The following is a 13,009-nucleotide window of genomic DNA, read 5'->3' on the forward strand; positions in this document are numbered from 1 at the left end:
AAGAGTTCCAGCTGGAATTTAGAGCAATAGAATTTTAGAACTGGAAGGTGCCTTTGAGGACATTTAGTCCAACCCCTGGCTCAACTACAGCATCCTTGACCATCCGTATACCACCATTCTGTCCAACTGTCATGTTTTCCCCAACATGAGTGTTGAAGGACATATACTGATGGAGACCATGGGTCAATCTAGTGCAGTCCTACCTTGAGATACCATTGGGTATTAAATCTGGGGCCTTCTGCATGCAGAGCAGGTCCTCTATGACTGTGATGCAACTTTCCCCCAAAAAAGTCTCACTGATGGAACAGGAAATGCTCTGTACCAGTATAGAGTAGCCTTGCAGTTCTGCTAAAGCAGCATTTTCAGAACAGTTCCTGCTGCAAATCCCTCTGCCAGTCCACCTTATCTTGCAACCTGTCTAGGAGGTGTCACGGCACAGAGTTTCTGCAGGAGGTGAAGCCGTCGCCCATTTGTGGGTGGCTGCACTCTGCTTCCATTGCAGCAGGCAATTTCTTAAACCTCCACAAAAGACAGGATTATCCCTATCGCTGCCTGCATGATTACAATAGTTATTAACCGTTGTAAAAATTATCCCAACACCTTTTAGAAAATCCGGTTTCATCAACTGAATCAATGACCTTTTGGGGCAGCAAATCTCACAGCGTGACAATAGGAAAAGAGACAGTGTCGCTGTAATGAAAGCTAAACATAGAGGCAAAAGGCTTAATGGAGAAATCTGCCTTTCTGAAGGCCCATAGTCAACAGACAATTGGCACAGCAGCTCTGTGCTGACAGAACTTAGCGTTGAGTCAGACAGTCATCCAGTTAAAAAGTTGATCAAATTAGTTTTAAATCAATCCATCACTTACATTGGCATATTAATACATTGAAGAAAGGAATGTGCTTGCAGCTCTCTCATTGCATGAAGATTAGGGAGGGTTTGGATTGTGAAAGGTGAATCAGTGGGAAGGTGGTGCCTCTCAGGATCCTGGTGACTTGCTCTTGAAGCACATCCTTAAAAAGAGCAGGTACATAGCTTGGGGGACTTCTGTATCCATCACTGTCACTTGAGGCTCAGATGGCCTCTGTGGCGAGAAGTACTTTCCATCCGCTTTGGCTGGTGGCCTATCTGGACAGGGACTGCCTAACACCTGCTATCTATGCCTTGGCAACCTCTAGGTAGCTCATACATGGGGATGCCTTTGAAAGTGATTGAGAAACTGCAGTTGGTGCAGAATTCAGCAGCCAGGTTGCTCACCCCAGCAAGACGGTCTGAGCATGTAACACCAATAGTGACCCAACTACACTGACTACCAATTAGTTTCTGGGCCCAATTAAAAGGGCTGGTTTTGACCTAGAAAACCTTATGCAACTCAGGACCCCAGGACCTCAAGGACCGCCTCTCCCCATATGAACCGACCCAGACCTTGTGATCTTCTGTGGCCTCTGCATGCCCCCTCCTTGGGAGGTCCAGAGGGTGGCAACATGAGAACGGGCCTTTTCAGTGGTGTCTCCCCACTTGTGGAATGCTCTCCCTAGGGAGGCTCACCGGGCACCATTATTACAGGGCATTAGGCACCAGGCAAGAAATCTTTCATTTTGTTCAGGCTCTTGATTATCTGTGGCCTCTTTGCATGGGTGGGATTTTTTAATCGTCCCTTTTTAAAATAGGGTTGTCTTTTAGATTGTTCTTTGTTTTGTTTTGTTTTGAAATGCTGGTTTCAGAGTATGTGTTTGCTTGCTTATATATTGCAAATCACTTTAAGTTACTTTGGTTTAAAAAAAGGCAACAATAAATTTAAGAAATGATGATGGTGATGATGCAGGGGGCTGGACACAGAACAAGGCAAATGCACTGCACCTGGTCAGACACTCTGCCCACCTAGACCAACAATGTCTACTCTGACTGGCAGCTGATCTCCAGGGTCTCAGGCAGAGAGAAAGCCAATCAATTACTACTTAAATCTTTTAAATGTATAATTGGTTAAAAGAAGCTGGGTTGAACCTGGGACCGTTGGGTTGCAAAGCCTGTGCCTCATCACTGAGCTACAGTCCCACTCCCTCCTTTAGGTAAAGGGTAAAGGGGCCCCTGACCATCAGGTCCAGTCGTGTCCGACTCTGGGGTTGCGGTGCTCATCTCGCTCTATAGGCCGAGGGAGCCAGCGTTTGTCCGCAGACAGCTTCTGGGTCACATGGCCAGCATGACAAAGCTGCTTCTGGTGAACCAGAGCAGCGCACAGAAACGCCGTTTACCTTCCCGCCAGAGCGGTCCCTATTTATCTACTTGTACTTTGATGTGCTTTCAAACTGCTAGGTGGGCAGGAGCTGGGACCGAGCAACGGGAGCTCACCCCGTTGCAGGGATTCGAACCGCCGACCTTCCGATCAGCAAGCCCTAGACTCTGTGGTTTAACTCACAGCGCCACCTGGGTCCCATAATTCCACAAATGAATGATATACTTGGGTGCCCTTTGAACAGGACCAGAATCAGCGCCTCTGCTTCATCATTTGCCATTCTCATCTCAGATAGTTGCTCACTGGTATACAAAGCAACTTTGAGGATTGATCTGGTATACAGATCAAGATGAGGAAAAGTAGCAAGAGGGCATTTCAGGATGATGGGAAGCTTGAAGAAGGTCTGACATATATTTGTGGGTGCTGGTGCTGGGTTTATTCATGTGTCACATAGAACATAAAATAAAAGATCACTCCCTTGGCACTGCCTCAAAAGAAAGTTAAGAGGGGCAAAGAGCTTACAAATGACTGTCACGTTTGTGCCTCACACCTTCCTTTCACACTCCGGTAACATAAATAAAAACAATGAATTTATTCCAGCATGATGGGTTTGACTTGGGTTTGTACGGGGGGAAATGGAAACATTTATAATGTCACAACCGGGCAAATTTGCCAAGACATGCATCAGCGAGGATTTTTATTTACATGAGGAAATGCCTCCCCTCAGCTGCCTCTTCTCATCCATTTGCTCCTTTCAGAATTCAAGCTGACTGCAGTAATATACTGAGGCTGGAGGAGAGCAGTAGCGCAAGTAAAGGCTGGTGCTGTGCAGGGATGGGAGCTGAGAGATCAGTTCAGGTGTTTAGGGAAGCTAGAGAGCAGAGATGGGAAGCAGATGCTGTCAGACTCCAACTCCCATCAGCCCCTGCCAGCACGGACAATGGTCGTCAATGATGGGAATTGAAGTCCAGCATCTGGACAGTAGCAGCCAGCCTTCTTCTCAATGGTGTGCATTATTCCTGGTCATCAGGAAGGGAAGAGACTAGTTTAGTGGCAAATTCAGCCACGAGAGATTTCCTGTTGCACTCAGGACCTGCTTGTAGGTTTCCCACAGTCATCTGCTTGGCCACTGTGAGAACAGGGTGCTGGACTAGGCAGGGCAGGGTTGATCCAGTAGGTTTTTCTTATGTTCTTATAGTGTGATATGAACAGCCCCTTAAAACCACAGCACTGTCCTTGTGTATCCTTTTCTTCCTCAGCATGTTGCCTGTGGGGAGGGGGGGAAGCCACGGATGGGTGTTCACAGTTGTAAATATCGAGAGTTTTGCAGACTTCTTTTTCCCTTTGTCAACACCCCCCACAACTTCCGCTCATTATATGCTAGGCTTCCTGAGAAAGAGACTGCCCTTTGCAAAGCATGTGTGGGTGACTTCTCCAAAGCAATTAAGCAATTTATGAACACAAAATCCCACAGAGTTTCAAGGGGACGCTGCGTCGCATAAGTGATTGCCTAAGAATAGTTTACGTGCTGGCAAGAATTAAGCCTGTCTCCGTAGTTTTGCTAACTGACAGGTAGAGCAGGCGCCAGGCTGGGTGGGTGGGGGGGAGGGAGGGAGGGAGACACAGGCCACATTCGCACCATATATTTAGAGCACTATGGTGCCACTTTAAACAGGTCATGGCTTCCCCCAAAGAATGATGTGAGCTGCAGATTGTTAAGGCTGCTGACAGTTATTAGGACACCCCTATTTTCCTCCCAGAGCTACAGTCCTCAGAGTTCCCTACAGAGGACGGTGAATTGTAGAACCACACTCTGCCCTTCGCACAGCTGGGACCCTCCCCAAAGTCAGAGCCCTCCTGAGGGCCTTCATCATGACCTCGCAGCCCACTGGGCTCCTTCCCAGATTCAAAGTCCTCCAGCTTCCTGAGCTCCCACACTCCTCCTTCTCCTCCCCATTCAACCAATCCTGCCAATACATCTCCATGGGGCTCAAGACACCAGGGTTTCAGGCAGAATTAGGTCTTTCCCATCACCTGCAACTTGAGATGTCAGTGAGTGTTTGAAGCTGGGACCTTCTCTACACAAAGCATCCACTCAGAAGGTGTCGGAGGCAGCAATGCTTCTGAATACCGATTGTTGTAAACCAGAGTGGAAGAGAATGCTCTTCTGCTCAGGCTCTGCTTGCAGACTCCCAAGGGCATCTGGTTGGCCACTGTGAGAACAGGATGCTGGACTAGATGGGCCATTGGCCTCATCCAGCAGGCTCTCCTTATTTGCTCTATCATATTCCTCAGGGCTGTAAGCCAACTAAGTTCTAAGTTCTAGAGTAGACCCAGTGAAATTAATGAACCTAAGGGAGTCATGCGTATTAACTTCAGTGGGCCTACTTTGAGTAGAACTAGTATTCTCTGCAAGGGACGCGGGTGGCGCTGTGGTCTAAACCACAGAGCCTAGGGCTTGCCGATCAGAAGGTCGGCGGTTTGAATCCCTGCGACGGCGTGAGCTCTTGTTGCTCGGTCCCTGCTCCTACCCACCTAGCAGTTCGAAAGCACGTCAAAGTGCAAGTAGATAAATAGGTACTGCTCCAGCGGGAAGGTAAACTGTGTTTCCGTGCGCTGCTCTGGTTCACCAGAAGCGGCTTAGTCATGCTGGCCACATGGCCCGGAAGTTGTCTGCGGACAAACACTGGCTCCCTCGGCCTATAGAGTGAGATGAGTGCCGCAACCCCAGAGTTGTCTGTGACTGGACCTAACGGTCAGGGGTACCTTTACCTTAGTATTCTCTGCAAAGCATGTTCTTCTGCAGATCCACACTTCTCAGGCCTGCATGCTACATCCTAGCATTTTCAAACTCAGATATAGGAATGCTACAAAGAGCAGTGGCTTTCTGCTCCCAAAGTTGGCAACTGTGATAAGAATGTTCCCACGAGATTAGCAGTGGGAAAAGCAGCAACCTATCTATACAGGGCAGACAAATTATTAAGCTGCTGAATACTTCTGCATGGGGGACATGTGCCACTTAGCCAACTTGCCCATGTAACAATAACTATTCAGTAATTCACAGAATCATAGAATGGTAGAGTTGGAAGGGATCCCAGGGGTCATCTAGTCCAACCCTCTGCAATACAGGAATATTTTGTTCAGTGTGAGGCTCAAACCCATGACCCTGAGATCTCCTGTTCTACCGATTCAATTCTAAACAGGGAATCCAATTGCAAAGGGAACAATGCTTAGTTGAGCCTATTCCACCTGCGATTTGTAACGCCGATCCAGAAATTGCAAAAAAAAAGTGGGGGGGGGACGGACCACACACACACTTTTGCTTTTTGTATGTGAAGAGGAAGTATCCTGCATATGAGGCGGAAATATTCAGGATGGCAGAAATATCCACAGAAATAAACAAAATCGTGTTGCACATCATTAAAGTAGATGGTTTGCGCACTTGCCATAAATTCCACAAGAACATTTATCCACAGGTGGTGGCTGGATCTGGTAGAGAAATGAGGACATGGGAGATGGGAGAGGCCTTGAGGTGGACCAACAAGGAGAGCAATAGCTGGCCTTGCTGTCTGAGTAGCATTTCTAAGACACAGAGGTAGTTCCCAGAGGGGTGTTCCATTTTGACGCACAAATATCCACAAAGGCATGAAATTGGGCCACAGCAGGGGCTCACAGCCTTGAAAGTCTCTGCTCACCTTTCTATCATCTGCAGGGACCATTTTTGACCATTTTTGAGCCTTTAACCATTCCTAGAGAGCTCTGCAGCCTTCTCTGTACAGTCAGCTAATCACACCCTAATGTGTCTTATTGACCTACTTCTCCCTCAGTTCGCCTGTTCGCCACTCTTCTCCATTTCCCCCTCCGGCTAGGAGTAATTAGCTCTCCCCGCTCTGGAGTAAGCAGACCCTTGATCCTGCCATGCCCAAAATAGGTAAGATCAGTAGCCAAGAGGTGCTCTAATTACTGCTAGCCAGAGGAGGAGAGCTTGTCTGCATGGCCTCCAGGGAAGATTGTTTTCCTAAATGACAGTCATGTTTCTAAACGGAAAGGTTTAAGGGAAGGGGAGGAGGAGAGAGACACACCCACACACCCAAAAAACCCACGGCCTCAGCATTCTCTAAAGACAAAATAGGTTTTAGTATTAAAACAGCCCAAAGTCCAATGTATAAGAATCTCTAAGCAGAAGTAAAAGGCTGTTATGTAAGGACACAGGAAATGAACTGGGAAAACACAAGGTGTGGAGTTAAACTAAAGCAATGTTATTAAATACAACCTGCAAACATGTGGTCTGCATAGGAGGAAGTCTACACTACAAACCTAAAGCACCACAACAGTGGTTTATTTGTCTTTTTTTATAATATTTATTAGTTTTCTGTTTCAACACAAAAACAGCAGCATATTCTTATCATTACATATATTCTGACTCTTTCGACTACTTCCCCCCTTCCCCCTAGTTAGCTTTCAAATTTCCTTACCTATCTTCTTAGCATTTCCACTTCCTCTAATTTACCTTATTTTAATTAATTCAAAATACTATATAATTGTACACAAGTAGCTATTTCTATTTGCAAGGAACTTTTGGTCAGTCCTGTTAGAGTTATCAAATTTTTACCATGTTCTTTCAAATCTATCTATATATAAATGTTCCCACTGTGTATGCGGAGGTCATAGCCTTGCTCCGTAACCGCTGAACCAAATTGCATCAAAGTAGGACAAAGCGTACCTTGCCCATCAGGGAGGGATCTGGCATAATTTTTTTTCAAAAAACCACACCTTTCACACCTAAAATAATGATTAAACACAAAAAGTGGCGCTCAAATTAGACATCACCAGCAGAAGGTCTGAAGACTCCAGCAGCATCCAATAGAAAGACAGATGACACACCACCAGATGACATCACAAAATTCCACAGCAACCAACTGAAAACAGGCCTTTTGCAGCAACAAGGCCCAACATTGCCCAGCAGACTGAATAGGCCGCAGCAGACTAGGCCGCTTTCCAGACTAGGCCATGTGGAGGTAGGGGGCCTGCCAGGGTGGGGGATGGGGGGCCCGAATAGGTCATAGGTTGGGACAGGGTGGGCCCAATCACAGGGATGAACCAGGGGATGGGGGGAGGGACAGAACAGGGTGGGGGGGAGACACAGGGATGCACCTATGCAGGGGCGGAGCAAGTGGGGTGGGGCGGTCCGCCCCGAGCAATGCCCTGGGGGGGTGACAGATACTCGACCTCCCTGGCCTGCCCCTCGCCTCCGCTCGCAAATGCAGAGTCCTATTGGGGTGCTGATGGCATGCGGCGGCTCCACGGTGTTCCGTGTGTGCTCGCCGGCACCCCTTAATGGGCCGTCGTGTGCGAGTGGCGCTCCATGGAGCTGCCGCAGGCCAGCGGCACCCCAATCTGACTGTGCAAGCGCCAGATCCAGCGCGTGCGCAGTCAGCACGGGTTACCGTGCCCCCCATGCATGGCAATTTTTCTCCCCGGGTGTCGCGGCATCTCCCTATGCCCCTGCTCCTATGTAAACATAACACACGAAAAACAGGGGGACTCTGAAGGTGAGGGGAGTCTGAAGTGGGACTCTGAGGCTCCATTTAACAAACTGAGCCACTGCAATGCATGTCAGGGCCAACTAGTATGATATAAATTTATTCCAGTCTCTTTCGAACAGTTGGTCTCGCTGGTTTCGGATCTTCCCGGACAGTCTTGCCAGTTCTGCATATTCCATCATCTTGGTATTCCATTCTCCTAGTGTTGGTATTTCTAGTTGTTTCCATTTCTACCACAAAAGTGGTTTATTTGTCAATACATTTTGTGCGAATGTTAAGAATCCCTTTATACACCCCCAGATGTTTCACAATCAAGCTACAGTTCTCAGGTTTTATCTTAGTTTTTTTGTCTGGGAAACATGGTAATTCCACTAGTTTGAAACTGGTTTATAGTAGTGCATTTTCACATGAAACACGTTTCAATTGCCAAAAAAGATGGACTCTGACTGACTAATGCAAATGAGGCCACTTTTGAAACAGAACACAAGGACTGCAGGTGTGACAGCTCAGAGGGGTGGCAGAAAGAGGCAAGCCTCAAAGTGCTACTGGAAAATACTGGAACTTTAATAAAATAGTAAACTTCCCAACACATTCCAGCAGAAGCTTAAGAACCTTCCTTGGGCTAATTCAACAAATACAATTCTTATGTCCCTGAAGAAATTCTCCAGCAAAATGGTCAAGACTATTTATTAAAGTTCTCTACGTTTTCCAGTTCCATTTTGAGGCTTGCCTCTTCCTCCTTTTGTATTGGTGTTGCCTTTTCTTCTTCTTCCATGAAAACGTAAGATATCTCATTGGATTTGATCTTGCAGTGGGTTGAGAATTCTTCCACTCCTTATTAAAAGGTGCTATAAAAATAGGTGTTGCCTGCCTACATCAGGAGAGGGAAGATTAGGTGAGATGTCAATGCAATGAAAGAGAGCTGCTGTCCTTCTTTTCTAATCCACCCAAGCAGTGAATAAATGCCATAAAAGTGGGCAGTCCCCTTCCCCTGACCTCTCTGAATAAAAAGCACAAGTCTGCATCCCCTCCTACACAAAGTACCAAGACATCATTAGCAGTTTGGTGGCACCACCAACCAGCATCAAAGGCAATTTTAAAGAACAGAGAAGAAATATGCATACATTTTTACCTGCAACACTAAGAATGAAGCACGCCACCTCAAAGTTACCAGAACTAACTGTGCCTTTCCTCAGTGCTGAACCCAAATGACTTCGACTGCAAATTTAGATACAAAAGACTCCCTATAAGATGGTATCATCGTGATGGGAACCAAGTCATGATGCCCTCTTGCTTTTGATTTAGGAGACAAGAAGTTCCTGCAGCAAGCAAGGGAACCTTACAGCTTCTCTACATAGGAAGTCAAGAGTGCATTTCACTAGAAACTTACATTGGTTGCAAGCTGGCATAGCTTGCGCATAAGGAATCTTCAAAACGGCAATTTGTTGAGGTCATTGAAAATTCTGCTAACAGATCCTTAGAACCTTGCAGAGCAAAAAAGCTAGTCCGTTGCGCTTCGATGCTACAGAGACCTGATAAAGGGTTCTCTGGTGAGAAGGGGTGGGATCAGTCCAAGCCATTCATGGTCAGAAAGGAAGCATACTGTATATCACAGGCATCCCCAAACTGCGGCCCTCCAGATGTTTTGGCCTACAACTCCCATGATCCCTAGCTAACAGGACAAGTGGTCAGGGATGATGGGAATTGTAGTCCAAAACATCTGGAGGGCCGAAGTTTGGGGATGCCTGGTATATCAGTATTGGGTCTGCAGCAGAAGCCAAGGACAGAGCAGTGGTAGAGAGGCAGAAAGAAGGGAGGCATCATCTTTATGTGTCCCCTAATCCTCATTTCCCTGATGCTTCTGCTCGAATCTCAACTTCCCTTATCCCATCCTTAGTGCTTATTATACAATCAAAAGTCTATGGGAATCAAAAGTCATTTTCATTGTTACATATTGCATTCATTTAATTTAGATATTATTGGCATTGCATTAACTCATTAGTTCATTCATCGTCCCACTGACTTCAATAGAAGCCCCAACTAGTCTTCCACTGCCTGTAACTTCTGTGTTTTTGATCCAAGTGGCAAGAAATTTGTAGACATTCTACACCCTTCCCCCTTACCCTGGGAAATGATCTGCCATAGATATGACAAAGGGTCCATATCTATACATAACTGAAAGGGCATTCAGCCATCCTCTGTCATCTAAAGTAAACACAGTTTTCCGCTCTTATCAATTCCACTGCTCTATTTCTCTGCTCTGTTTCTCTTCCTCTCTCTCTTTCCACATATCTTGTAAACCGTAATGTACACCATGTCCTAGCTTGTTTCTTCAGTGCTAAACAATTCCTCCAATGCAAAACAGTTAGAAACAAATGAACATATGAGCAAATAAATGCATCTTCATTCTTTCCTTGACATTCATTCACATTCACATTTGCTGATTCTGCCAGCAAGGAACAAATGAATGGGCTCATTCATTCATTTTCTAGATTAATTTCTAAAATAAGTGCACACTAAGTCAAACTGATTTCTCCTTACACCAGACTTACGCCTCATTTATTCCATCTAGATTATATAAGCCTTCCAGAGGAGGCTGTGCATCCTTCGGGGGCCTTCGATTACTGATGCAGTGGTCCAGGGAGGAAAAAAAAAACATGTTTCATCCTCCTAAACCAAAACCCTCTCTTATGATAAAGCTGGCAGTCCAGGATCTGCACTGGTGAAGGACTCTGCCATAGCTGGGACCTTGCATATGAATCCCCAATGACAATGGTAACACTGTAGTGTGGATTCTTTCAAATTTAGAGGGGTATCCAGGGGAGAGATAATACCGGGGTTGGATCTAGTTTTGCAGGTCACCCATTGGCCTTTCCTGTTATTCTGAAGCAGGTCCTTGGTTTCCCCAGGGAATGGAGTGCAATAGCCAGGGTGTGTGGTTAAATCCATGGTAGCTGCTTAATTTCCTTTACTCACCAATCCTCAGAGAGTGGGGACTGGCAGCAATCTCCATTAGCCACACCAAAAGGAGCACCAGAGGCGCCAAGATCCCGGGCATCTTCTATAAATCCTCATGGAGCCCTGCGGTGGTCTGGGCATGACATAACTCTGTGAAAGAGAGAGAAAGAGAAAAATGTTGCTATGAAAACTCCTCCTGTCAATCACGAGAATGCCCTCTAGGCTTGCAGTTCTACGCTAACATTGCCATATGTCTGGAATTTCCCAGACATAGTCTGTATTCAGCCCATGCAAACCTCTAGGTGAAAATCATATGGCAGCCCATGTTGGTAGTGTAGATTTTGGCTGGAAAACTCCCCAAAAAGCATAAGAACTTTTGTGTCCCGATTTTCACTTTTTGAAATATGACAACCCTATTCTACCCTGAATGCAGCTGATCCCACAGGCCAATAGGGGCACATGAAGCCTTAGAAAACCCTCAAATCCAAGGCAATACCTCAGTCTGAGCAATTTATATCTCACTGAGAAGCCATGCAGGCTGCCTTGTCTCCAATGGAAATGGATCCCCAGCATGCCTTTGACTATATCAACCACCTATGGACCTGTGGATTGTTCCTTGCTTGTCACAATCCCCTCTCAAACAAATATACGCACAGACACAAACTGCTAGCCATAAAGTGTAGCCAAAGCCTGACACAAATTTAGAAATGAGGCATACTCTCATGATTTGCTAAAATGATTTTTTTCCCACCCAAGTATTTTCAGAGTAGTGATGTTCTGGCTAGTGCAAAGGTATGGGATTCGGTTTTGTGCCATTTTTACATTGTTCTATTATGTACTGCATGCTTTTTATTCTTTTGTACAGCGCTCTGTGATTTTCATATATCCTAGACATATGAAGTCTCCTGCCAACCTAGCAGTTCGAAAGCACGTCAAAATGCAAGTAGATAAATAGGAACCGCTACAGCGGGAAGGTAAACGGCGTTTCCATGTGCTGCTCTGGTTTGCCAGAAGTGGCTTTGTCATGCTGGCCACATGACCTGGAAGCTATACGCCGGCTCCATCGGCCAATAATGCGAGATGAGCGCGCAACCCCAGAGTCGGTCACGACTGGACCTAATGGTCAGGGGTCCCTTTACCTTTTAGATATATGAAGTATCCTAGAGTGACCTTGTAAAGTAAGGGATGGAGGTCCTCATGGACATCCAGATGTTGTTGGGCGCCAACTCCCAACATCCCTCTGGGAGGGGCAACATTTGGAGGGTCACAGGCTTTCCAACCTCTGCTTTAAACCTTCCTATCTCTCCACTCGGGGATGCGGGTGGCGCTGTGGGTTAAACCACAGAGCCTAGGGCTTGCTGATCAGAAGGTCGGTGGTTCGAATCCCCACGACGGGGTGAGCTCCCATTGCTCGGTCCCAGCTCCTGCCAACCTAGCAGTTCGAAAGCACGTCAAAATGCAAGTAGATAAATAGGTACCGCTCCAAGCAGGAAGGTAAATGGCATTTCCGTGTGCTGCTCTGCTTCGCCAGAAGCGGCTTTGTCATGCTGGCCACATGACCCGGAAGCTGTACGCCGGCTCCCTCGGCCAATAACGCAAGATGAGGTCCAGAGTCACGACTGGACCTAATGGTCAGGGGTCCCTTTACCTTTACCCTTTATATCTCCAATCACCCTCAAATCTGAAATGGCGCCCTTGAATTCAAGCCATTGGTCAAGCTACCGGAATTTGCAAGAGATTGTAAACTGCCTTGTGATCTTCGGATGAGGTGTGGCATAAAAATTTAATAAATAATATTCATCAGATATTAAGCCAGCACCACAGGAGACATCTTTTGACCAAAGCATAGGCCACTCCAGCCCAAGATTGATGGGCAGGTGGAGGGAGGTGCTAATTATATCTCACATTGTGCTGGCAATTGTTGGGCTGGGCTGGAGCACAGGGTGGCACTTGTGTAATTATTAAGATCTATTTTCTTCCATTTCAGAGATGCAGCTGCAAAACTGAATAAAAGATCACAGAAAGAACTGGGGGAGGGAGAATTTGAAGAAGGGTGGTTCAGAGCCATGAAAAATAAAAATTGTCATATCCAGCAAATGGCAGCACAGCGAGGATGAATTATTTCCCCCATATTGGCCCCCTGGGGCATCGTATAGAATTTATCGGTCCTTCTCCACTCTTTTAAGTCATATAAACAAATTAAGAGTAATTCACACATTCTGCATATGTAAGAGTGTGGCAAAACAAAACAGACATCAAGCTCATGTTATTTTA

General features: G+C 46.3%; 1 protein-coding gene across 1 annotated transcript in view; it reads right to left on the reverse strand.

The window, feature by feature from the left end:
* Positions 1–13,009, reverse strand: part of GRIK4 (glutamate ionotropic receptor kainate type subunit 4) — a 444,259-nt gene that overhangs the window by 268,692 nt on the left and 162,558 nt on the right. Inside the window, exon 2 of the mRNA XM_035139827.2 lies at positions 10,754–10,885. Coding sequence (XP_034995718.1) covers positions 10,754–10,835 — 82 coding nt within the window. The 5' untranslated portion in view covers positions 10,836–10,885. The remainder of the gene's footprint in view (positions 1–10,753; positions 10,886–13,009) is intronic.

Source organism: Zootoca vivipara, chromosome 15 (assembly GCF_963506605.1).
Source record: "Zootoca vivipara chromosome 15, rZooViv1.1, whole genome shotgun sequence".
In the NCBI taxonomy this organism is placed as follows: Eukaryota; Metazoa; Chordata; class Lepidosauria; order Squamata; family Lacertidae; genus Zootoca; species Zootoca vivipara.